Source organism: Ischnura elegans, chromosome 6 (assembly GCF_921293095.1).
Source record: "Ischnura elegans chromosome 6, ioIscEleg1.1, whole genome shotgun sequence".
Lineage (NCBI taxonomy): Eukaryota > Metazoa > Arthropoda > Insecta > Odonata > Coenagrionidae > Ischnura > Ischnura elegans.
The window spans coordinates 31,058,611-31,083,427 of NC_060251.1; the positions used below are offsets into that span (position 1 = coordinate 31,058,611).

The 24,817-nt window shown below is 38.7% G+C and overlaps 1 protein-coding gene across 1 annotated transcript in view; it reads left to right on the forward strand.

The window, feature by feature from the left end:
• LOC124160206 (sialin-like) overlaps positions 1 to 10,225 on the forward strand; it is a 39,105-nt gene extending 28,880 nt beyond the window's left edge. The window contains exon 11 of the mRNA XM_046535996.1: positions 9,132 to 10,225. Coding sequence (XP_046391952.1) covers positions 9,132 to 9,145 — 14 coding nt within the window. The 3' untranslated portion in view covers positions 9,146 to 10,225. The remainder of the gene's footprint in view (positions 1 to 9,131) is intronic.
• Positions 10,226 to 24,817: the final 14,592 nt, after the last annotated feature.

The following is a 24,817-nucleotide window of genomic DNA, read 5'->3' on the forward strand; positions in this document are numbered from 1 at the left end:
CAGGCGTATCCTGTAAGCATCGCCGAGGTATGCAGAGTCGGGAGAAGTACACTCATTTGTCTTGCAGTCGTTCCGTCGGAGACTGGAGGAGGAATGTGGGTTGGGAAATACGATGGACATAATTTAGTGCAACGCGATATACCCAACCATACGGGTGCCCCTTGTATCCTGCAGCGTACGCAACACACACTTCATTAGCGATCTCTAAGTATAGCTGACAGGATACTGAACTCTTAGTGACATGGTTTGCTTCTTATTGAAACTAAAATCGAAAAAACTTAAAAACTTGGTGAAAATGAAATTTCGTCAGACAGAAATATTAAAATTGTCTTCTTCACTCGGAAATGTTCAGCAAAAAAATAGCTAGGATATCTTGTACAGCGGCGGAAGAAATTAACACAAAGCTCTTTGGGGTCTGAATACGGCCAGCCGAGGGACTACTTGAGGTTCGTCTTCCAAAAGGGCATAGCCGGATAAAGAGGGTGAAAAGTTCCCCCTCCGGGATTTTTCCCGTACTTGGGGTATATGATTTGGGATCAAATTGGACAAGCCTCTCCACATTTCCACTCCGCTAGAGGCCCACCAAGGCCGGCTAGATCGAAAATACGATTTTCACTCTTTTTTTAATATCTCGGTCAAGAAAGAATATTTTTTAATGCGGTTTGCGGCATTTGAAACCTTATTTAATGAAGCAGATTTGTAATTATTTTCAAGAACTTTGAGCGGGACAAGAAGATATGGCGTTGATTTGAAAATTTCTAACGCATGTTTTTATTAAATATATTTGAGAGGGCCAAAAAGAAAAAAACGTTTTGTGGAGGTGTTTTTTAGTACCTTTCGGCTGGCGTATTGAAAAAATATTTTTTGGTGGTGGAACATCGCGAAAAATGCGATTAAAAATATGCGATTTTGGCCATTTGCCTCTATGCTCTGGCCCTCCATAACACCCCTTTTTATTTATTATAGTATTCTACCGATTAAGGTGCCCACCACAGGAACAGAATTGTATGTATGCTGGTGCCGAAAATGGCTTCTCTGCCCTTAAAACGCCTGAGTGTGCTAAAAAGAATTTCACGGCATCCAGCCCCCTCTGTCACTCCTTTCAAACGTTAGAATTGGTTTGATTTTACCGTAATAAACGCCCCATGAGAATTCATTGAACTTCCTCTCAGTCCTCCTTATCAGATAAAAATTCATTGAAAATACCTCACCTATGCTAAACCATTGGGATTTAATCATAAGTTAATGATAGCTGTTTGCTGAAATGAAAACAAATATTGGTTTCAACTTTTTTCTAGTTGGCCAACAAAAAAAATCTGGTGTACAGTATCTAGCCATACACATGAATTTTAACTTTATAATTTTATATTGACTCCATGATGTCAACGAAAATTGGTCTAGGAAAGTTATTCGTCGTCCTCGTCATTGAAGGTTATTTGTCATTGATGCATGTTATTGTATTGTCCGTCAAAACAATTCTAGTTAAAATCACGGCCGATCTTGCGATTTTATCTTGGTACTGCCCATTGGATAAATAATAAATTGTTGCTGCGCTATGAGCGCAACACCGTATTTTTCTATTTCCATTACCACAATCACAGCAATATGTCAATATGCTGCCTCATGCAATGCCATTCGCCGTAAGCGTATTCTAAATAAAAATTACCTACCCGTCTTAATTTAGCCACGAATCACAATTTATTCAATTTTTTAGTCGTTAACTGAGCTCGCTTGCCTTTCAACGTCGGCATCAGCATACTGAACACTAAATCATCTTCTAAATATGACAAAAAATCCCGAAATTTTCTATCCAGAATCAAAATGTCACACTTTTTCATGAAACTTTTCATTGGATATGCCGATTGCAAGATCGATTTTAGAGAATCGGCATCATTTTGATTGGCCAAAAAAGGTCCGGGCATATGAACTACAACCCATCAAGGGTAAAAATAGGGAATAGTTACAAAGGGGAACTAGTACTGTTCATGTTTCCGGTTTGCAGCTTGAACAGAAAAACTATCAGCCCTTGAGTAACTACCTAACATCCGAATTTATCGTCGACGTTACTCAGTTACTTGGTCCCCTGACAAACCAGTAAAATTTCGCGATCAATCAGTTGTCTGGAAAATGGAAGTCATAAAGTTTCGCCGTCAAACTGCGGTTAGATAAATATGCCACTTTGTCCACAAATAGACGAATTTTCGAAACATGTAAGGAAATACTTATGCAATAGATACGAAAAGTGGTAATTTCATAGATAAAAACCGCTTATAATGTAGATAATCTTTACAGACCACATTTTTTAAAGGAATGATCAACATTCTTTCACCTGCAATCTAGCTTCTACGGAAACAGTATCGACATAATTTGTAGCGGTATATCCACAAATGAGAAAACATTTGTGCGTAGATACAACGCGGGGAAAACTCAAATCGAGCTCATTTTCTTAATCTATATTCTGAAATTCCGGCGGTTTTGGAGGCCCTGAAACCATTTTCGGCACCAGTATCCATACAAGTCTTATCCTATGGTGAGCGCCTTAATCGGTAAAATACTATAATAAATAAAAAGGGGTGTTATGGAGGGCCAGAGCATAGAGGCAAATGGCCAAAATCGCATATTTTTAATCGCATTTTTCGCGATGTTCCACCACCAAAAAATATTTTTTCAATACGCCAGCCGAAAGGTACTAAAAAACACCTCCACAAAACGTTTTTTTCTTTTTGGCCCTCTCAAATATATTTAATAAAAACATGCGTTAGAAATTTTCAAATCAACGCCATATCTTCTTGTCCCGCTCAAAGTTCTTGAAAATAATTACAAATCTGCTTCATTAAATAAGGTTTCAAATGCCGCAAACCGCATTAAAAAATATTCTTTCTTGACCGAGGTATTAAAAAAAGAGTGAAAGTCGTATTTTCGATCTAGCCGGCCCTGGTGGGCCTCTAGCGGGGTGGAAATGTTGGGAGGTTTGTCCAATTGGATCCCAAATCGCATACCCCAAGTACGGGAAAAATCCCGGAGGGTTGACTTTTCACCCTCTTTATACGGCTATGCCCTTTGGTCCTCTTTTCTTCTCATACGACCGGGAACTTTCAAACTATATGTACTGGAGTTTCAATCCCCGCATACCGGAGATATTCGATCACATACGTTGCAATACGGGAACGCCTAAAAGTCCCAGACAAGAGTTCAGCATATTTTCCGATGTATACCTTGCCCACATCTAGAATGGAGTTTACTATCGCCAGAACATCTGTGAATACAGCAGACATATTGGGAGTTTAAGAGAGACTGCTTAAAAGCTGATCTGACCGGTGGTGTAGTGGGTAATTTTCATGGCACGGATTAGAAGTTCTTAAGCATCAAATCTAGGAGACGGAAGGTTGTATACTACACACGCTGTGGGAATTTTTCTTATCTTAAAAACTTCGCAGAACTTAGTATATGGTCTGGAAAATGTTACCTCACGATTGAATTCATAAGCGCCTATATATTTTTTAGAACTTGAGCTCTTAAAAAAAAAAACAATTACTTGTAATACAATTACCTTGCATAGCTATTTGGGCAGTAGATAGTACAGAGAATGTTTAGTAACTTTTCTGCATCGTCCAGCCCTGCTTCAGTGCCCCTTATCTTTGGCTGTATGTGCCATGAATAGTGGCCTCTGTTTTCACCAAGGTAAATATCTCCAATACTTGGAGAAATTCCTTACAGCTGGGATAAAAAACAAATCATCAATTTACATTTTATTTGCCGAGGATTTTTTATTGTCCTTTTCATTTTTTATAAATTCTTTTCCCCTCCGATACTATTGGTAACATGAGTTTCCCTTCTGGAAGATTTTACTAAATTTCCGAGGGTATATTCTGCCTAGTAACCCTGCTCGAAGATATTCTACTAGCTGACTCGGCCAACTTCGCAGCGACTATCAATGAACAATTAAGTTACAACATTAATAAACCGATAGCGGCTATACTGATTTCAATGATTTGACTTATTGCTATAAGAAAAAAATCAATAAATATTACATAAATAAGTATTGAAATGGCTTTTCCGGGAGACATTCACTTTTTCAAACTACATAGAGTAAACCGAGGCACGTTTACGCGGATCAAAGTCAAAATTTTATGCATTCCTTTGTTGGCATATTTGGGTCTTTAACAGTAAAAAAAATGTTGCGTAAATTTGCTCAATTATCGCATATTTTGATGTATACAACTGTTTTATTTTATTATAAGGTGTAAGAAAAAATAAAGCGGATGGTTTACCATCAATTGACTATGTCACATAAAACTGACCCTGAGAAAACATGGATATTATAGATTCAGGCAACAAACACTCAACGATTTACCTTGTAATTTATTAATCGTCATCGCAAATGCAATAAAAATAGGAATTATTTCAGATTCAAAGAGCATTTGAGTTGGAATCATGGAAATCCTTGGAATGAAAAATTCCTAATATTTGAATGAATTTTCCTTCGAGAGTTGTCGCATGAATCATATTTATTACCTGTATTTTTATCACCAAACACTTATCATTGTATAGTTTTGGTTTGTATGGGTGTCGAAGCATCAAGACCACCGAGCCAACCTTCAGCTAAAATTGTTTGGTGGTAAGCCAGACACATGAAAGAAGCTAAAAAATTCAGATGGATGCAGGGTGACTTCGTCTTCATTAGTTACGCAGTCAATATATTTGTGTGAATGCAAATTGCCAACGATTTGATTCTGAATTACGTTAAGTCATCCACCAAATTGGCCGCCAAAATTGATCTGTCACTCGCCCGTTTGTGATTTTTGTGTATAACTATCATGTTTGGAACACTTAGTTGATGAGCTTATCTATCGACGAAACTCAAAAATTCCGAGGAAACGAAAGAAATCTGCTTTATTTGTCGACAGGAACCACGACCACAGAGAGAGACTCTCGGTGGTCCTGCAGAAACATGGCCATTACCGATAGTCAACAGTTTCTTGGAGATTTGTTTAAAAACACGGTATTGATGTGTCAACTCGAGTTTTAAAATTATTTTAATATCGTTAGGAAGCTCAGTTATTCAATTGGTGAAAACAAAAATCATTTAGTAGTTTCGACCGACTTGACTACTGTTGCAATGTTACCAACTCCTAAAAATATACCCCTAAAATCAAGATTAACTTTTTCAGGCTTTCACTACTTTTTATTGTTTATTCTGTTATCCGGGGCTGATGCAAATCCAAAAAATTAAATACCATTAAAATTGGTACAGCCGTTTTCGAGTTAAAAATGGTGTAACTAACACGACTTTCGACTTTTTATATGGATAAGATGTATGGGGGTTATTATCTAAGGGCGTAACGTTAAGGACTCCCCTAGTTGTCTGTAGTAATCCAATGAAATATTTTGGTAATGTATCGATTTATTTATTTAGGATGACCTATAGCCATATGGCTGCACTGTATGGTAACAAGCTCAGAATATCTAACGCTGTTCGATTTCTTTACTGAGTGACCATGATAGAAGGATGAATCGTCAGGGGAAGCATATTTTTGGATGAAGGAAAGTTAAAATAATCTTTAACATGCCACTTCCTGTTTACTTTTATAAGGCTTGCATGTGATTTGCAAACTATAGGCGCCCATATTGAATTTCCGTATGGCATCAGTCTCTTTCCGTCACTGGGCTTATTTCGACCCGCTTCAAAAGTATTTACTGAACGCACATTTATCTACTTAAAATTAGTAAAAAACATTGAAAAATTATCAAAAATATTTGAAAAATCACTTACATTTACAGATATCACTTACATTAAATAAAACTCGCAAATTTTTCTCGATAAAACTAAGAACTCCAAAAAAGGTAATTTGGAATAACGCTTACGTTGTCCTTTCTTTCTTTCTTTCTTTCTTTTAGCTTGGACGTAGAACATTGACAAAATTTAAACAATACATCATTTTCAACAACGCAGTAAAAATAAAAATATATAGTAATGCAAGTAATCTTGTGAAACAAACTACACGCGGTACATCAACTTGAAGCACTCCAAGCAATAGTGTGGTTCGCCTTCACACCCAACACTATTGGTGAATACTTTTTCAGTATTTTTGGGCTTTGTGCTTTGGTCATTATCTGCATGGTCCTAGCAACGGCGATGGTGTTTCCGAATTTAGGAAGCCGCTACATATCATATTCTCGCGTCATAGCACTCGTCTCATATTAGCGAAGGCGCCACGTGACCGGTTACTGTGACCGGGGTAGCCTCCGGCGAAAATTATTTCGTTTGACGCCACGCTTGCCATTATGACCGCAGTACTTCCAAGTACAGTAAAATTAGTTACGGACTCATTTTCGATTAAACTTAGAGGTATCATGACTCAATCATCTGCCCATATTATGCATTAACTTAGGCGTAACGGTATTATTTTTCTAAATCACCCGTCGGCGGTCAACGTGTGCATAAGAAGAAGATAGGAATTAAATTGGACTGTGCCTGGCACCTAGGCTGCCAGAGTACACTCTGCAGTGTAGTCTAGCAATGATTGGAGATGTATTTCCATACTATTGACGGATGTATGCCTTATTACTCGACGTTTTATTTGCATAAAAAGCCACCATGAAAATCGCCACATTGCAACATAAAACAAAGCCAAAATAATAAATTTACAAGAAATACGTGATTGGTTTTTGATGTTTATTGTAACTCCTCTCCTCAAAATCCAAACATTTTCACTGACTTACATTAGTGGCAAACTTAGTTGTTATGTTTTTTTCGAAAATGAAAAGATCATTTGATGTACCTGTAAAAAAATATTTTAGAATTACGAATAAAAGATAATAATGTGTTTTTATAAGGAAAAATAAAAAATACGGCTAGAAATGACAGCTGAGGCATGTACTTCATGGAATACTTGATTTGCAATCAAGACAGAACTTCTCTTGCAATCCCCATTGGGTGAAAACATTTGTTTTGAGTTGTGAAACGGCCTTTGTTTATATGTTAGATAAATTTTCTGAGAAAATAATATAATGAATTTCAGCATTCTTGTACGAAATTATATAAAAAGTATGAAATTATATAAAGGTATGCTATTTTTAATTGATAAAATATTTTCTTTAAATTTATGATTGTGAGTTTGGATGCGCTTTATTGCTAGCATAATTTTTTTGAAGGAATTCCATCACTGCCAATTCATTTTCTCAGACGGTAAATCAGACTGTGTCGCAATTATCAACTATCAAACTGTTTTATCTCTTGATAACAATCACCGATAAATATGACAAGGTAAATTATATTTTGACAAATTTACCGCTCATGAACGGAATTCCTTGCAAAGGAATTTCGTTACCTTTCACCTAAAATTAACAATGTGGTACCTCGTATTAACACAAAAACCTTTATAAAAAGCGTGTTAAATTAAAAAAAAATTACCTTTTACGATTTGGAAAATTCTTTCACTCCTCTCTAAAAAGGCAATACCAAGTTTTTCTTATTCATTTCGAACAAGTTCCTCTTCCCTTTTGACTCACAAATTGGAGGAACAATTTGGTATGTATATATAACACACGTAAACTGCTAGACAGTTCTAATTTTCTCTATTTTGCAATAACCTTAAAAATCTACCATTTTCAATGATATAAATCAAATACAACAAGAATACAAAAAGAAAACACCTTACTAAACACCTCTCCGCGGACTTCGTCGACTGCCCCAGTCGAATTGCTCTCTCGTGCTCCTCTAGGCGTGTTTTGACCGATCTGCCTATTTTTCCGATGTAGTTCTTCCCACAGGTCTGGCAAGGAATTCGGTTGGCCCCTTCCACTTGTAGTGGAGTTCTATCCTTAACCGTTTTAAAAAGCCATAGCCGAACACGTAGCGCTGGGCCCCTAAATCGACCTTAAGAAAGCAAAAATTGTTGCCAAAGTAAAAGGTTTTAAAGAGACACTCATCAGAGAAGCCATAGAAATGTCTAAAGAAGAGAAGAGCAATTTCAACAGGGACACTGGCCTTAAAAATAGCAGTACTTGGCAACCCGTAATCAACAAAAACAATCAACAACCTACTCCTCCAACCTCCCGCTCCCTTCCCCCACCATCTGACACGGATACCTATATATGTGAATTTAAATTTCCACCTCTTCATATTCCCTTGAGAAAGCAACCAGCATCGATCGGGAATCATTGGGGCCACCCAAAAATTGACGGGGCGACATAGCCCAAAAGTTTTTATTCAACATGACTTTGGTAGATTTCAAGAATTTGATACATCCTGTCGTTATAATGTGGTTAAAAGTGTATTTGTTAAAGACATTATGTTAGTCACTTATAGTTAAAACTTAGACGCTGAAATTAAGAAAGTAATTACAACGAACTATACATATAATTGTAAAATACAACATTCTGGGCAAATATTAACCCTTTTTTCCCTATAACTACCCTGGTGGCGTCGTCGGGGTCCTATTTCCCTTTTTCCTTCCTCTCAACCCTTCTTCTGAGCTATGCGGGCGTTAAAGTCTCCGAGTTGGTTCCCGGCCCTAAAGCCCGTATGACACTTTCCAATTTATTGGCCAATTAATCGGTGTGCAATATTGTTGAAAAGATTGGGCGTCACGTACCGTGCGACACGTATCAATATTTGCACCAATATTGGCCGAAAAAGTTTTATAATGCCCCGCTAGAGAACGCCGATATATTTCGATGATTTAATGTTGTATAAACATTCTAGTGATTTGTACGCTTCAATCGATAGTGAAAAAACTTCTTTCGTCCACATTTTAGAAACTGCAAGCGAATTATTGGAAAAAACAATGTTTTACAGCCAAACCCGACGTTTTGCAGAGAGTTTCTTGTTTTGGCCACTAGGAGTCAACATAACTGACTTCTGATTGGTGATTGGCCGCGGGAAAGTAAAACCTGTTCTAAATTCCAAATTGGGTAAGAAATTGTGTCCAATATTGTGAAAAGGATGTTGGGCTAGAAATTAGTGTGTGTCAGTTGGACCACAATCCAATATCCAATAGGGTAGTCAATCAATTAGGTAGTGTCATACCGGATTAAGGAGAGCAATCCCTCGAGCTCGCCCTGTGTACTCGTTTCCTATGCATGACTATCGTTATTTTTTTATTCATATACGTATGCACTTCTTCCAGGTCCCCAGCCCTGAGGAGATGGGAGACCCATTGGACAAGACTTCTTGAATCAAGGACAAATACCCAGTACTGAGACATTTGATGGCAAGCATGGCTACGTAAAGGTCCCCAAGCAATATGGGGAGTTGGAGCTTATCAATGGCAGCAACTTTCGGAAACATTCCACTTATCCTCTTCGGGTCGAAGTAACCTGGGAGACGATGTAAATCACGGGGTACAGGACCCGACAGATGGTATTTATCAAAACCACTCCGCGTAAGCTGGCAATGTCGAAACCGATGGAGCTATTATAACAATTTTAAGGGCCGCCATAGATTCACCCTGATAATTGCCACTGATTCAAAGGGTAAAATTGATTGCGAATTCTAAGGATTTCATGGGTGTAAATAATCGTTCCGTATTTAGATTATTTTGAACCTATGTAAACTTCAATTAACATATTCATCATTTGCTAAGAAGTAAGCCACTCCGTGTTCGGCAGACCAAGCGATGCAATAGAAGAAAGAGGAACGGCGGTACCTTTCATGAACTAGGAAAATAAATTCCTTTCGGGTACTCGTATTTCTATAAAAAAAACTTTCAAGCTCTGTCGCCGCGTCCATTTTTGGGTGGCTCCAACGTTTCCCGACAGATACACTTCATCAGATTCCATTGAGAAAGCAAACAGCATCAGACTGGAAATGTTGGGGCCACCCAAAAATTGACGCGGCGACATAGCCTAAAAGTTTTTATTTAACAAGGATAATCAAGTTTTATCCCCAGCGAGGCCTATAAAAATCAGTGCTAAAATTTAAGTAACAGGTTAATCCCGTGGATGAATTGTGTTAAGGGGTATATTATGCAACTGAGTTTTGGTTGTAAATCATATAAGATGCATAAAAAGTTGAAAACATTGTATTGATCTGCTCTAATTCACGTAATTACCAGTTCAGCAAGAGACCAGAGTGAGGAAGTTTCGTCCGTTCATATACAACCTGTTTATCCGCAGCTTGGAAACAGATTTCATCAGCTTGTTGATGATATTATAAATAAAATTTTAGGAGTAACTTAATTCATAAAACATCAACAACGTGAAATAAATTATTTGAAAATGATATGTATTTATTTGTTATTTAAAATTAGCCTCTTCATAAATCAGTCATCTCTATCTCAATTTTATATGGTATTTAAAACCAAAATTACCATACGTACAGTCCGGCCGCCGAGAGTTGTCCGTTGACAGCTAGAATGGGCAGGGGGCAAGGTTGCCAGGTAAGAAAGGGAAACGCCCACATCACATGTAAACAAAAGGGTTCCGTGAAGAAAGGAGCCAGAAGGGACGACGAGCGTGAAGGATCCAAAAGAAGAATCCTTTGTTTTGGCGATTCAGAAAGGGCTTGTTTTGGTGGTCCAGGCTTGTTTCAGTGCTTCATACGCATGTGACAACGTTGTATGACTAGGCGAGGGTGTGAGGTGCATTTGGGGGACAGCGATTGGTTGCAAACCATGTTGGCGCGGGGTTCTCCGCCCCTCCTTTTAAAGTGCCATCGGACAACTCTCGCCGGCTGGACTTGCAGTTCATAAATAAAGTGCAAGCTATGACTACGGCAATTTTCAATATTCCTAACGTAAGTAGGAAACTTCGCTACTCCAATTTCTGATGATTTGTTTTTCATTAACACTCATTAACTCAACTACATCAATTTCTGATTTCAATCTTTTACGCACATGTAATAATAGGGTGGTTTCCTATTATTTTTTATTGCCTAAATCGAATCGCTTTTAGATTTTTAAATGACGATCTTTCGAGATTAAATGAAAAGTGAACATTTTAAAGCGCGCAAAAAAACGCTACGGCAAAATTATGAATGCTGGGAAAAGCCCGTCTGACGTCATTCTGGTTCCCGCTGCCGTCGTGTGAGGTGGCCTTGGGGCGAGGATATCTGCGCCGCTGCGATGCAGGCTGCTAGCAGGTAGCGCTTGGCTTAAATAAGGATTCTTAATACCCTATCAAACGAAGGAAACTTTCCGGCCATAGGCAGTTTTAATAGGTGATTATTAAGACATGTTTCCCTGAGCTCTGTGCCTCATGCATGCATTGGTAATCTCAGAAGATGTAAAACTCCTATCTACTCGTATAGAAACTAGGTCCCTGTGACGTCACGTGGAATGGCATCGTATGAGCGCCAATCTGGCCTTTTCAAATGAGGATAAAAATTGACCATTGCCATTCATCTAAACTGGGATTTCTAAAATCAAATAATTTGTATATTATGAATACAGTAATGGTGGATAAGGAATCGCAATCAATGCATTTCGTTTTCTTTGATGAAGGTAACTACTCTATTACGAGAATAGGAAAGAAGAAATTCGTGGACTTTAGAGTCCTTATGCTTTGAATTGCTTGAGGCGGAAGAGAGCTGAGGTGTATGGAAAACCTAGAGGAGAGAACCCACTTCGGTGACGATCAATTCTGATTTAGGAAGTGATTGTGAAATCGAATATAAGGAAGTTAATCACTGTGCAATACGGAAAGGAGACTGTTGGAAGTGAAGGATGTTAGTCGTGCCACTTATGGACTTAGCTTATCGGATATTTTGCCTGTTATGATACAATAAATCATGCCTAATAATTTTGAGATATTTGGGGAAACAGGGTATCTGCTCTCCTCTATAGTGGTAAATCTGTATTTTCCGAGTCTTTAGTTTTGTATATTTATTCATGAAAAATCGGAGCGAACGAAGAGAAACGAGTAGAATGAAAACTAGAATGCATGGAGTACATATTATATTGTAGCATGTGATGAAGGATAATCAGGGTGTTTTGATGAATCGTTTGATTCATTGATGAACCGTGTCAAGCTAATGAGAATTATAAGTATAACAGCTGTAACTTATCGACCAATTTCGTCTTTGCTGTAAAACTCATGCTGTGTTCAAAGTCTGCTGGGCGAATGCCATTGAAACACACATTAATTGTCGTGGAAACGATTTAGCTCAAGCGGGAACCGAACTGCGGTCCTTTGCCTTTATCGGCATCTGTGTATTTTAGATTCTTTTATTCCCATGGCAATTTTACCGAAGTTGTATCCCCACCTATCCAAACAAAGCTTATGGTTGAATCTCTGAGTGAGTGATTAATCTCCAAGAGTGTAGACAAACTTGGAGGGCATTAAGAGTAAAGTTAAATCTAGGTTGTGAAGCCAAAGGAAAATTCAAGTTACTTATTGAACTCAAACTTAGTGCCGCAGACGGGTAGAGACACCTGATCTAAAGATTAGAGAATCATAAATGTATGTATTGTATATTATGACAAATGGTGGTATTTGGAGGAGGCGAGCGACAGATGAGGTAATTTGCGCTATGAGGGAAGGGTGTTTGAGGAATGGTGTAGAGAAACCCGGCACCTGATCTTGACGAAAGGCGCAAAGGGAACCACGGCTTGACGTCCCATCCGACGAACAAAGTATTGCGCTTGAAATGTCCTCCACACAGCATTCAAGCAGGGAAGCAAGTCTCTGAAAATTCTCTGCCGCCGTCAGGATTTGACCCCGAGACCACGGGGTGGGAAGCAAACACAGTAGCCATCAAACTAACCCGATCCCCACAACGGCGTACCCAGAATCAAAACTAGGGAGGGCAAGCCATGGTTGTTCAAATTATAGGTAAGATTTAATGTGGAAAAGGAGAATGAAATCAACATTTTAAGGAAACTGTAACAGCTCTTCATTAGTTTTTAAAATCATTTGCTTGAAAAAATATTATTTTCCTTAAAGGCATTTGCGATATTCGCTTCTAGTGAGGGCAGCTGCTCCCACCTGCCCCTGGCTGGGTACGCCCAGGGATCCCCATAAAGACAAATAATGTTTATATTACTCGGATGGCGTCGTAGTATAGAACGACGTCTTGTATCCTCCTATGGCGATACCATAGGAGGGGCTATATGATATCATCACACTTATATTTCGCCTCACTCCCAATATCCGCATCGAATACACGCGAGCTATCACACCTGCGCATGCTGAGTGATAGACGCCTTCCCGCGACAAGGACAAACCCGGCGATTTTGGCGCGCACCGAAGGCACGACGGCAGCGCTTCCCCTCGGACGGCATGCCAAACATCTTCCGGACGAAAGTGAGAGGAGCATGGGCTGCCTCCGCCGATAACGGAATGCGAGGCCGCAGTGTTGGTAGGCGTGGTTACTCCCCTCGTGAACGAGCCGCGACTCGTTCACGAGGCCCGCGTGTACACCGGGCAAAAAGATTCTCGCTTGGAGTCGAGCTGTTCCTGCGTCCCACTCCCGAAGATTCAAGCTCGATGAGGAGGTGGTGTGATTTTTTCTTATATTTGTACCTATATTTCAACAGTTACAATGTATGGCTATCTTGTGATGGTATTAGAAATACGCATTTTCATTACTTAATTTTTCCAGGAGTACTTTCATATAATCCTCAATCTCAACTTTTATTTGCATTTCTATGTGTAAAGTTGATAATATATTTATATCATTGACACGACTTTAGATGGAAGAAGGGACTCCAAATCTTAATTTCACCTCAAAATAGGTGTATAGCAGTTTTTTCAATCCAATCACAAACTAAAATTAAAATTCAATAATTTTAACCACCAGGAAGGTTATTCCAGAAACATTACTCACATTTTTACTCTGGCAATTATTATTAAGGTTTTCTCTAGGTTAAGATAGGTCTATGTTGAAAATTTTCACCTCTGCCTGCGTCCCTCCTACAAAGAATAAATATTCCCACTGTTATTGACGACGTTGATTTCAATGTTACTCGACGCAGATCTCAATGAATTTTGATTTCGATTCCATATCATAGGGAGGAAATTCCGAATGAATTGGCATTATCTGCCTTCAAATTTGTGTATAGATTGTTATCATATTTTCCTTCCTTATTGCCGAAACGTGTTTTTTAACGACAAATTGATCTACGCTATTGCCATGAGTGTGCGCCTTGAGGCCAGAGCCTCATAGGCATAAAGGTCTCTTTCGAAATTGAAATTAATTCATCAGGAAAACAATGCGTTGTAGCGAAAAACGGTGAAAAAAACTTTGAAAAAAATTGAATAACTTACGTAAGGTTTATTACACTTTTAATGGCATGTATTTATTCGCATGTAGTAGTTCCGATGAAGACAATGGAATAGGTGATAATTGATATCAAAATAATAAGTACTTGGGTAGTAAATAGATTGGCAAAATGGATAATGGAGTGTGTTTGCGAAACACGATTCTTATAATTTTTTATGATAGTAACGGAAATAAGATGAATGATCACGTCAGGATAGGAAACCACACCATAATTTTGCAATGAGCAATATTCCACATATCTGTGGCAAACGTTTATAGAGTAAAATCGAAATTTGCTGGGACCTAAACGTGAACGATTTTTTGCTGGGGGAGTTTGTTGCTAAAATTTAATATCTTTGAAGCACGAGGCGTGTTTAGAAAATAACGGGAAATAAATTTTTAAATTTCTGAAGAGTTTGGAGAGTCCAATTGTCAACATGTTTTTATTATGTTGGTATACATACCCTTGAATTGCGATAAAAATTTCAGTTCTATTTTTTCGTCCGTGTCAGTCGCTAAGGTTAGTATTGTTTTTATGAGCTCGGTGATTTTCGGCTCACACTTTTTTGCTTGTTCGTGAAGTTTTGGCAAAGAACAATTTTATAAAGATGTCCCGGCCTCCATATTTGTTAAGGCCTGGTAACACGATACATTAGCACGTACGGGTTAATGTCTAAATGTATGAACGCGAGAATGAACGCCAAAATACACCGTGTAACCACCCAACTTGTGCGAAAGCTTGCACAGAAAATAGAACCTGTTCTTATTTTGTTCATCCATTTGTACATGTTCCGTTCCGGTCGATTAAAACCATTTATGCAAACGTACATTAACTCGTACGTGGTGATGTACCGTGTAACCATGCCTTAAGAGTTTAAAGTATACCGGGACTAACCGCGGTGATAACGTTTTACGGGAGTCACCCGCAATGCACAATCGTGCGAAAGATCCACAGAGAAAAAATCATTCGCCTTGACCGGGATCCCGGTCAAGGCGAATGAAGCCTTAAGACATGGCTCTGCGTCACTTTTTCCTACTTCTAAAAATGAAGAGAACCTTGAAAGGCTGTAGTTTTACAAGCATAAGTGAAATTAAAAGAAATATCTGACGGAGCTAAGGGATAACTAACATCGAGTTAGAGAAGCGTTTTGAGGATTGGAAGAAGCTCTGGCACAAGTGCATAATACCTAATGGGGACTATTATGAAGGTGAAAACATTAATGTAGACGATAAATAAATATTTTGTCCACAAAACTAAAATTCCCGGTATTTTCTGAACACACCTCTTGGAAATTGATGGAAAATGTTATCTTCCAGGAATTGGTAAGCCCCATTTTCCTTCTTATCGTATCCAATTCACTGTATCTGCATAAAAGGGAGCAAAAAATACGTCATGGTTCCACAAACTGTTATTCACATGACAAATATCGTTAAAAATTTAATGCTAATGTTTAGAGAAGTGATTAGTTACCTTTTCCATAGTATAGCGACACATAGTCGACTGATTCCAACCCCTGCTGTTTGCTCTGTTATTGAAACTATTTTTTCTCTAATCATGATGCCACTTATTCCTCATGATTGTTGAACATTTTCGATCGTAATAAACAACACGAAAATAGACTCACGGCTACAAGTCGACGGAACGGAAGACAGTGCGATTGACGGAATGGGCATATCGAGGAGAAGCAAGAAAGAAATTATCAGCAGAATAGCTCAGGCGAAGACTACAGTCCACAAAAAATCTACTTACATCAGGTAATTTAAATAATGAGGTAGGGAAATAAATTATCAGAACTTATATTTGGAGTATGCTTCTCTACGGAAGTGAGGCATGAACAATGACAGCCGCAGAGAAATCAAGGATAGATGACTTCGAAATGTGGTGCTACAGGAAAATGATGAGGATAAAATGGATCGGCCGGGTAAGTAATGAGGAAGCTAAAAGAAGAGTAGGAGAGAAGAGAAGACTCATGAAAACCTTGACAAGAAGATGGAACAACCTTATAGGCCATATCTTGAGACATGATGGCCTGATGAAGACAATCGTCGATGGACAATTAGACGGAAAAAACGGAAAAGGGAGGCCTCGAATGAAATTTATGGAAAACGTAAAGAAAGATGTGAAGGAGAAGAAATTTGTACGGTGAAAATATTAGCTGATAGGAAAATTGGGTGGGGAGCTGCGTCAAACCAATCTTAGGATTGTTGACCAGTGATGATTATGATGATGGGCAAATGGCCCATCTTCCCTGAAGTAGGAATGTCAGGGAGGGGAAGGGGGGGAAATCACGTGGTCTGGAATTTTTCAATTTCGAACTTGGCCTCATGCACGGAAGCCGAAAATTGCTCAATGCCATCCTTACTCCTAAGGTTTCTTTGAGCCACGGACACCGCGGTGTAACCTTTCGTTATGCGGTGTGGTGATTCAGCCAACCCCCCAACCAATTCAAATTCGATTCAGCCAATCTCCCAAAATTGGTATCGTAGTCAATGCACGACCCTGACGAAGCTCGCGATGGACGCTGTTTCCTGTGTTCTCGCTACGCTCGCGAACTCCGAGAAAGACGGTTCCCATCAGCGGACGGCCTTCGGCAGAATATGGTGCTCAATAGACTAGAGTTATGTAAATCGCGACAAAAATTTATGACTTAAGTTTGATCGATTGTGCTTTAATATTTTCTCGAAGGCCAATGTTTATCACCGTCGAGATTGGACGACGAGTAAGGCGGAAGATACAAGTAAGGGTGCCTAATAGTCAAGAATGTGTCCGGAATACGTAAAAATTGTGTATTATTCAATAATGATTTTTTTCCTGATGCTCCAATTTACCCGAGCGTTATCCTTTGGTTAAGAAATGATGGAGGCGTGTATCAACGTTCCAGCGCTTCCTCCGATTGTCCGGTTCGAAGCATTGTTGCGTCAACATTGTTGCTTGCTTGAACCCTTGTTATGTGCTTGTTTCGTCGCTCAAGATACAGTCAAGTTCGGAGAAACTCAATTAAATCCAGCGTTGTTCAAAACTAATAAAAAACCTCTGGCTAAAAATCACAAAGTCATGCATCATTATTATGATCCAGTCTCCTATATTTTTTTCGTTTTCCCGACTTGACTATGAATCGTCGACTTGAGTAACGAATAGATAATGAAGCACTGTAATGAAAGCGTGATTCAAAGCAAGTACTTTTGGTAAATGATATTATAAGTAATTTTTAATCATTAACAACACCCATATAGGTTAAAAATCACAGTTTGTGTGCTCATAATGTGCGTAATTAAATCCTTATATTCCAGAGCTTGTGCTTTTTCCAGTCCTTTTCGCATATGACTAACAGCAACGCCACGCCTGAAAACTGATGCTGGAACGCATTTTCGAAGAAACAAACATGGAAAGTGTACTTTTTGGGCGTCGGACGATGGAGTGCACTTAGAAGAGCGTACTCGCCGATTCAGCCCGTAAGGTGGTTTGCGTTGGCGAGGGTAAAGATCACCTTTGGCTAAGACAAAGACCAGTGAATTACACTTATTACACACCCGCGCGCACGAAAGTCAGGGTTATGGACCAGTTCATTAGATGCTACATATGGAGTATTTTTCTCTATGGGAGCTAGTTTTGGACGTTGACAGGTGCAAAGAAGTCAAGAAGGAGAGAATTAGAAATGTTTTGCGACCGAAAAATGATGAAGCTAAAATGGATCGACCGAGTATATAATGAGGAAGTGCTAATAAGAGTGGGAGAAAAGAGAAGTCTTCTAAAAACTTTAGGAAGGAGACGGGACAACTTAGTTGGCCACATTGTGAGACATGATGGTCTGATGAAAACAATCGTAGAAGGACAGGTGGAAGGGAAGATGGGCCAGGACGGCTCCAAATGAGTTTCATACGACAGGGTATAAAGAATGTGAAGGATAAGAAATACGTCGCTATGAAAAGCTAGCGGATATTATTATTATTTTTATTATTATTACACATTGCTGCAAGTAGGCTATTTCCTGGTGGCAGCATTAGATGTATACACATGAATATAAAATGTACGTATCTAATACAAAGTTTAGAAACAGAAAAGACGCCTATGGTAAAAAATAATAAATTAATTCTAATAACATACTACTAAGAATTTAACATTGTCCCAATAAAACAATTTCAAACAATCCATTAAGTACATTAATTCTAATATAATACAACTAACAAATGAAAATTGACCCAATTCCACACTCTCCCTATTAAACCACTATGTAATTAACCAATAAGTGATGGACACTTATTCCTATAAAATTTCGCATTTGCAGGGAAGATCTTAAAAATAACTTCAGGTAGGTCTTTCTACTCCTTTATTCCACTATATAGGAAGGATTTTTTCAAAATGTCTGTTTTTTTCTTAACTTTGAATTTATGATCTTTCCTTCCTATGTAGCAGGGTGAGTCCAGCTTCAGAACTATTTATTTTCAATCCCACTCTTTTGTAAAAGCTTTGTACACCCCGCATAGCCTATTTATGGTTCTTCTCACTTTAAGAGGTTTCCATCCTAAGTTCTCTAGCATAGCTGTTACACTTTCCCACCTTCTATGTTTCCCTAGAGTATACCTGGCTGCCTTTCGCTGAACTTTTTCAAGCTTTAAAGATTCATTTTTACAGTAAGGATCCCACACCGATGTTGCATATTCAAGTATAGGTCGAACCATGGTCATGTAGGCCATTTCTTTGTTTTTTTTTTGCTCACTTTTATATTTTCCATGACCCAATGCAGAGTTTTAAATGATTTCCCTACCACCTGATCAATATGCATTACCCAATCAAGATTAGATGTGAAATTAACCCCCAAGTATTTTAAGTCGATGACACTGGAAATATTTTCCCCGAGCAAACTGTATGACCGATTGTCCTTGTTTCTCCTTCTCATGAATGTAATTTGCTTGCATTTTTCCGTATTCACATCCATTTTGTTGGAGATTATCCATGAAGATATTTTATTTAAGTCATTTTGAAGGATACACCGGTGTTCACTGCTTTTGGTCCTTCGGTACATTATGCAATCATCCGCGAAAAGGCGTATTTTGGAGTCAACTCCCACATGGATGTCATTAATGTATATTAAAAACAATAGCGGACCTAATACCGGATATGAGGGAGGAATGGAGAGCTGCGTCCAACTAATGTTAGGATTATTGCCTTTTGATGATGATGGGGGCCAGTTCCTTTCCCTGAGCCAATTAGTACTTCAAGGATTTTTGCTTTGGTGCCCGAAGGCTACACCAGGTTTTATAACTCAGAACCCTTCTTCAGCTGGCAGTCGTTCTACTAACTCGGCTACCACGTTCTCCACGGGGAGGCTTACAATAGAATATTGTATTTAATGAGAATTATTTTAATTTTCATGAGGAAGTTTCGTGGCACTTTTTTGGGGTGCTACCTCCTTAAGAATCTTTGTAAGCATTCGTGCTCGATCTGTCTTCCGTCCTGCCTAAGATATACACAGTTAATTTGAATTGTTGCGTATTTATAACTCCATCTGCCCTGCCCATGGCTGCTTTTAGAGGTGTATACTAAGGTGCTTCCGATTCGCGGCGATAGCCGGTAATGGGCGATGATTACGAAGCCGCAGTGTTTTCGATGTGGCTATCGATGGATCTCCGCTCCGAGGTTAGTCGAACAAAGGAAGAGAAATATGCGCCTTTGTTTACTTCAATGCACTGAGGCTGATTTGAACGCGAGGCGGTCTGCTCATGCAGAAACAGAAGTATAAACATACACCTTGTGTATACAATGTAATGCTGACACCTTCTCCACTGGTGAAGCAAAGAAATGGCGCATCTGGCCATCTTGAGAAGTACTTCGAGAATTGCGCACCTTTTAAATTCATGATAAATAAATTTGAATGAGATTGCGACTTGAAAGATAATTTACTTGGATCCCTAAGGACAGTTTTTGCACCTCAAAGTGAACTGTCCTATCATTATAATTCAGCTCATTTTCCTTCTTAAAATAAATGAAAGTCTAACTTAAACTGCTCCCTTACACATCGCATAGCCATTAGCGTTCCATTGTTTTGAGTTCATTGTCAAAGTATGGGCGACAACCAAAAATATATCAATTAATATTTCGCGATCAATTCATATTGCTCGACGTATTACATCTATGAACATATTTACGATACACATTAGGAATAATAATCGCGCAAATTCTCATTTAAAGTTGTATGTAGAGACGATGAACTTATCTATTGTTTTAAATCCAGAGTCTAGTCGAATATGAAGTGTTTGTACGGGAAAAATTCGGTTTGTGGTAATATGAGTTATGATTGTTTAATTTATAAGGTTTCTATGAGTACCAAAAATAAATTAAATTGGGATAAATAAAACTCGGAGTACGCAGGGATTTGGGGATCAATATTTTAAATCCTAATTGCACAAATTTAACCTCTATAGGTATATTACCATATCCGAACTACGTTATTATACCTTTTCAGGACACGAATATCCAACCTCTTTTGTTGTCACCTTTTAATGTGCTTTAGATCTCTTTTAGGTCCTAGAACTAGGAACTATAGCACATTACGCATATCCTCTTCTACCAACATAGCTTCTTTATTTCTAATTTTTGCCTGATAAAATGTAGGCATGGTGTCAGAGGTTGTTCAGTAAGTCCTTAGAATTTCGAAGAGATTGCTCTCTTAGCATCAAAAATAAATTGTTAACAGTATGCAGCACTCGCAACGAGTCAGCTATTAGAGTATTAGCTCTATCCATGGATTTTATTTAATGTCGTTGTCGATTGGAGTAGCCAACTTCAATTTTTTTGTGAAAATGCATACACAAGAGTGTTGAGCGGTGATTAAAAACTTGTGTTTAAAAGGGTGAATTCCGAAACAAATCAAAGCAGAGTCGGATGAAGTTCATGACACATCTGTTCCTCTGTGTGTAACTATTAACCACTTGGTCAATGAGCTTTAACGTTGTCGTTTATCCACATCTTTCCGGACGCCCTGTGGAAGTGTCTGCTCCCGAAATAATTGACAAAATCCACTATATAGTTTTAATAGATTGACGAATCGACCAAAGTAGTTAAATTGATAGAGGCCACATATAAATATCATATATAGATAAAGAGATAGAGAGATAGATATAGAGAGATAAATACCAAGTAATAGTCGCTTCAAATTAGCAAGAAAAATTAGGTGTGACAAACACCTCGTCAAAATGGGTGCCGCGTTGGTATACAGAGGAGAATATACGCAATCATCCGGTAAAATATGAGGCTTTTTTGGCACTTCGGAATCCCGAGGATATTTGGTGTTAATGTTCAATACATGGTGACCTTAGGTGGAACATGGAACATCATTACGTCTCAGAAACAAAAGAATTGTCCATATCTTCTTGAAGGCTAACGTGCTCCGAAGAAAATGAAGACGGTGAAATCGGCCGGGAAGGTTATGACCACAGTCTTTTGGGATACATGCGGAATAACATACGTCTATTACTAAAAAAAGGGATAAACGATAGCAGGAGAGCATTATGTATCATTATTGGACTGGTTGAGCAAAAAAATCAAGGAAGAACATCCTCATTTTTAGCAGAAAAGATCCTTTTTCGTCAAGACACTGCAGTGGGAAAACACTAACGAAGATATGAGAGTGAACATTATGGAATTACAGTTCCCATTATTTCAAATTTCACCGTATTTAGCAGATAATAGTCCCCTGATTGAAGAAATGGCTTGGTGGATAAAGATTAGCTTTTAAAGGGGAGGCCATCACCCATAAAAATGCGTATTTTGAGGAGTTTCAGAAATATTACTTTTAGGACGGCTGACAAGATTTGGAAAGAACCCTTGAAAAAATGTATAGTCCTAGAAGTAGAGTAGCATGATAAATAAAAACATCGACCTAAAATAATTATTTTTTCTAACTTTTTCGAAATGACCACCCAATTGTATTGAAACTTCAAGTAAGATATTAACTTTATTTTTGGATTACTGGAGTACCGATTTGGAAGAAGGGATTTGTGGACCCTTTCTCAACTCAGTCTATAAAATGACTATGCTGCTTGGATACGGCTGGTATCGATAGTATATATTTGTATATATTTTGCTATCAATCTATTTTACACAATATTTGGTAGCAAATAAAATTTAAGGTATAAGTTGGTTGCCAATGATGGGGTCACCTTTTCGAGATGACAGTAACACTGACACAGCATTCGGAAAGACAAAATGTTTCGATTGGAAAAAAAACAAAGAAGACTTTTTAGTAAGAATGTATCTTATAAACTTTAAAAACACAGTATGAAGATTGCAGTTCAGTGACAGTAGTTCGCTAGTCATACTTTTATTAGGAAATAGCCAGAGCTTGAAAAAAGATCTGATGCTTTCCCAGCGTATGCTGATAGTGAAGGCTGTTGAGGTGCTCCACCGGGTAATCCCGATTACCCGGTGAAGCACCTGAACAGCCTTTGTACCAGCCAGAGCTTAATGTGAGTCAGGAAAGTTTTTATGCCCATGTTGACTTTTCTGAGTCAAGCTCTTGAAAACTTTTGTCTCTAAGTAATAATAGCCCCTCAGGCCGACCAATGGGCTTTTCTTTGGGAGAGGCCAAACTCGTTTAGTCCCTGAACAGGGCTTTTGTTAGAGCTGTGAATGGCAGAAATTGGCGTCGGCGCCGTGGCCCTGCGTCGCGACAACGCAACGGTGAGCTGTAAAAGGCGCCCCAGGCGTTGAAATCCCCGGCGCCCGTCGACCGAGGGTGCAGTGACCCTTCGATTTGGCCCTCCGTCCACGCAGTGAGTGATGCCTCAGTTTTTAGAAACCTTTTTTCAGCCTTGTAGTGGAGTGGACTGGGAGAGCGCTTGTTGGCCGTGTGTTGTCCAGTCCAATGGCGTGTGCGTATGAAGGTAGAACCCAAGGACCATGGTAGAACCTCTACTGCACGGAGCAAGGGAACTGCATACAGTAGGCCCTATTCTATCCCATAGAGGACTGATTTCTTTTGCCACTTCGGTCGCATTTTCATCGTCTTTCAAAAATGTCTGCGGCGCGGTGATGGGTGCAATGCGATCCACTTGCTTCCAATATTTTGCAGTGTGGTCGTTGCTATTGCGAGTAATATCATTGAAGAGTTATGAATTTGATAAAAAAACATCATCTTGAATGTAAATTTCAGTTGACACTCTAATTAAACCTTGTTCCCCGTGAAACTCGGATGAATTTGCCCGTCAGCGACGTGAGTGGCGACTTCTGTAAACACATTTAAGTGCGCGGTGGTTGACAACTCATTTAGAGGATCCTCTTTTGTAATATTCGTGACAAGGACCTTTGTAAGTATGCCCTCATATAAAGGAATGATTCTCGGGTTTCCCACTGGACGTGGTTTAGAGTAATTGGTCCAAACGCTACAACGTCTGAGTCTGCCTTCGTCTTCAGGGGTGGAATCTGGATCCAAATTCTTTTCGGTATTTTGTTTATTTATGAAAAGAATTTGGCTCCACATTCTACCCCTGAAGATGAGGGCAGACTCAGCCGTCGAAGCTTTGGGCCCAATTACCCAATATCACACCCGGTGGGAAAGCTGAGAAAATATTCACTCAAACTATACATCGAGAAAAACTACAATTCTACGTGCCCTGATATTTTCATACACCTGAGTCGACAGAGAAAATGTATCTGAAAATGCATACATCGACTGAGAAATTGCGTCTATCTCGATCTGTGAAAAAAATATTGGGAGACATCGGCCATTTAGAGCTGAGAATAGGATTTGAAAATCGTAATAGTATCGTAAATTTTCTTCGACAAGACAACCTCAAAAACGACTATATGGTGGTTAAAAACTTAACGGATATAATGTATTTTTTTTCGATTTATGATTAAAATGCGATAATGAGCCTTACTTTCGATCTGTAGCCACCATATTGAAATAAACTTGGCAACTATGTTCGAGGGGTAAACAAAAACATCGGCCCCATCCATGCCTCATGCAGACGACTGCCTTGAGAATGTTGTTGTAACAACGAAACGCTTCGAGTTGAAATAAGTTCAATGGAAATACTGCAATGTTTTATTTAACTAATGTTTATGACTTCCACCGCATTGTGCGACATATCACTCAAGATAATTGCAAATAATTATCATTCATTCGATTGATCGAATGGTAATTCTGGAGGACATCGAACACCAGTTTTTTTGGACCGTTTATTTTAAATTCTTCCGCGAATGGTTAACTAAAGGTTAAAAGGCTAACCCCTACTAAATGCTTAATGATCACATGATCTACGTAGAAATTTAATGTACCATTATTTTTTGATTTGTTTATAAAATCTCCTAATAACGCTATATCTGGATACTTTATCAAAACCTGACTTCCTATAGCTGCGTGAAGACTATTACTTTAAATTATCTCCTTCCACCGTCAGCGACACCGTTAACAGAATCAGTAAGAACCTGTTGCTCTACCTGACATCATTGATTCCTGCAAAGTTTCCCCAAACTTGGTTTTCACTTAACGATCATTCATCTGTGTCATTACTCTACAAATTAAACAGCAATGGATCTCTGACACTCATAAAAATTCAATAAATGGGATGAATGATGACTTGCAATAGAGAAAAAAAGAACAAATTTCTCTC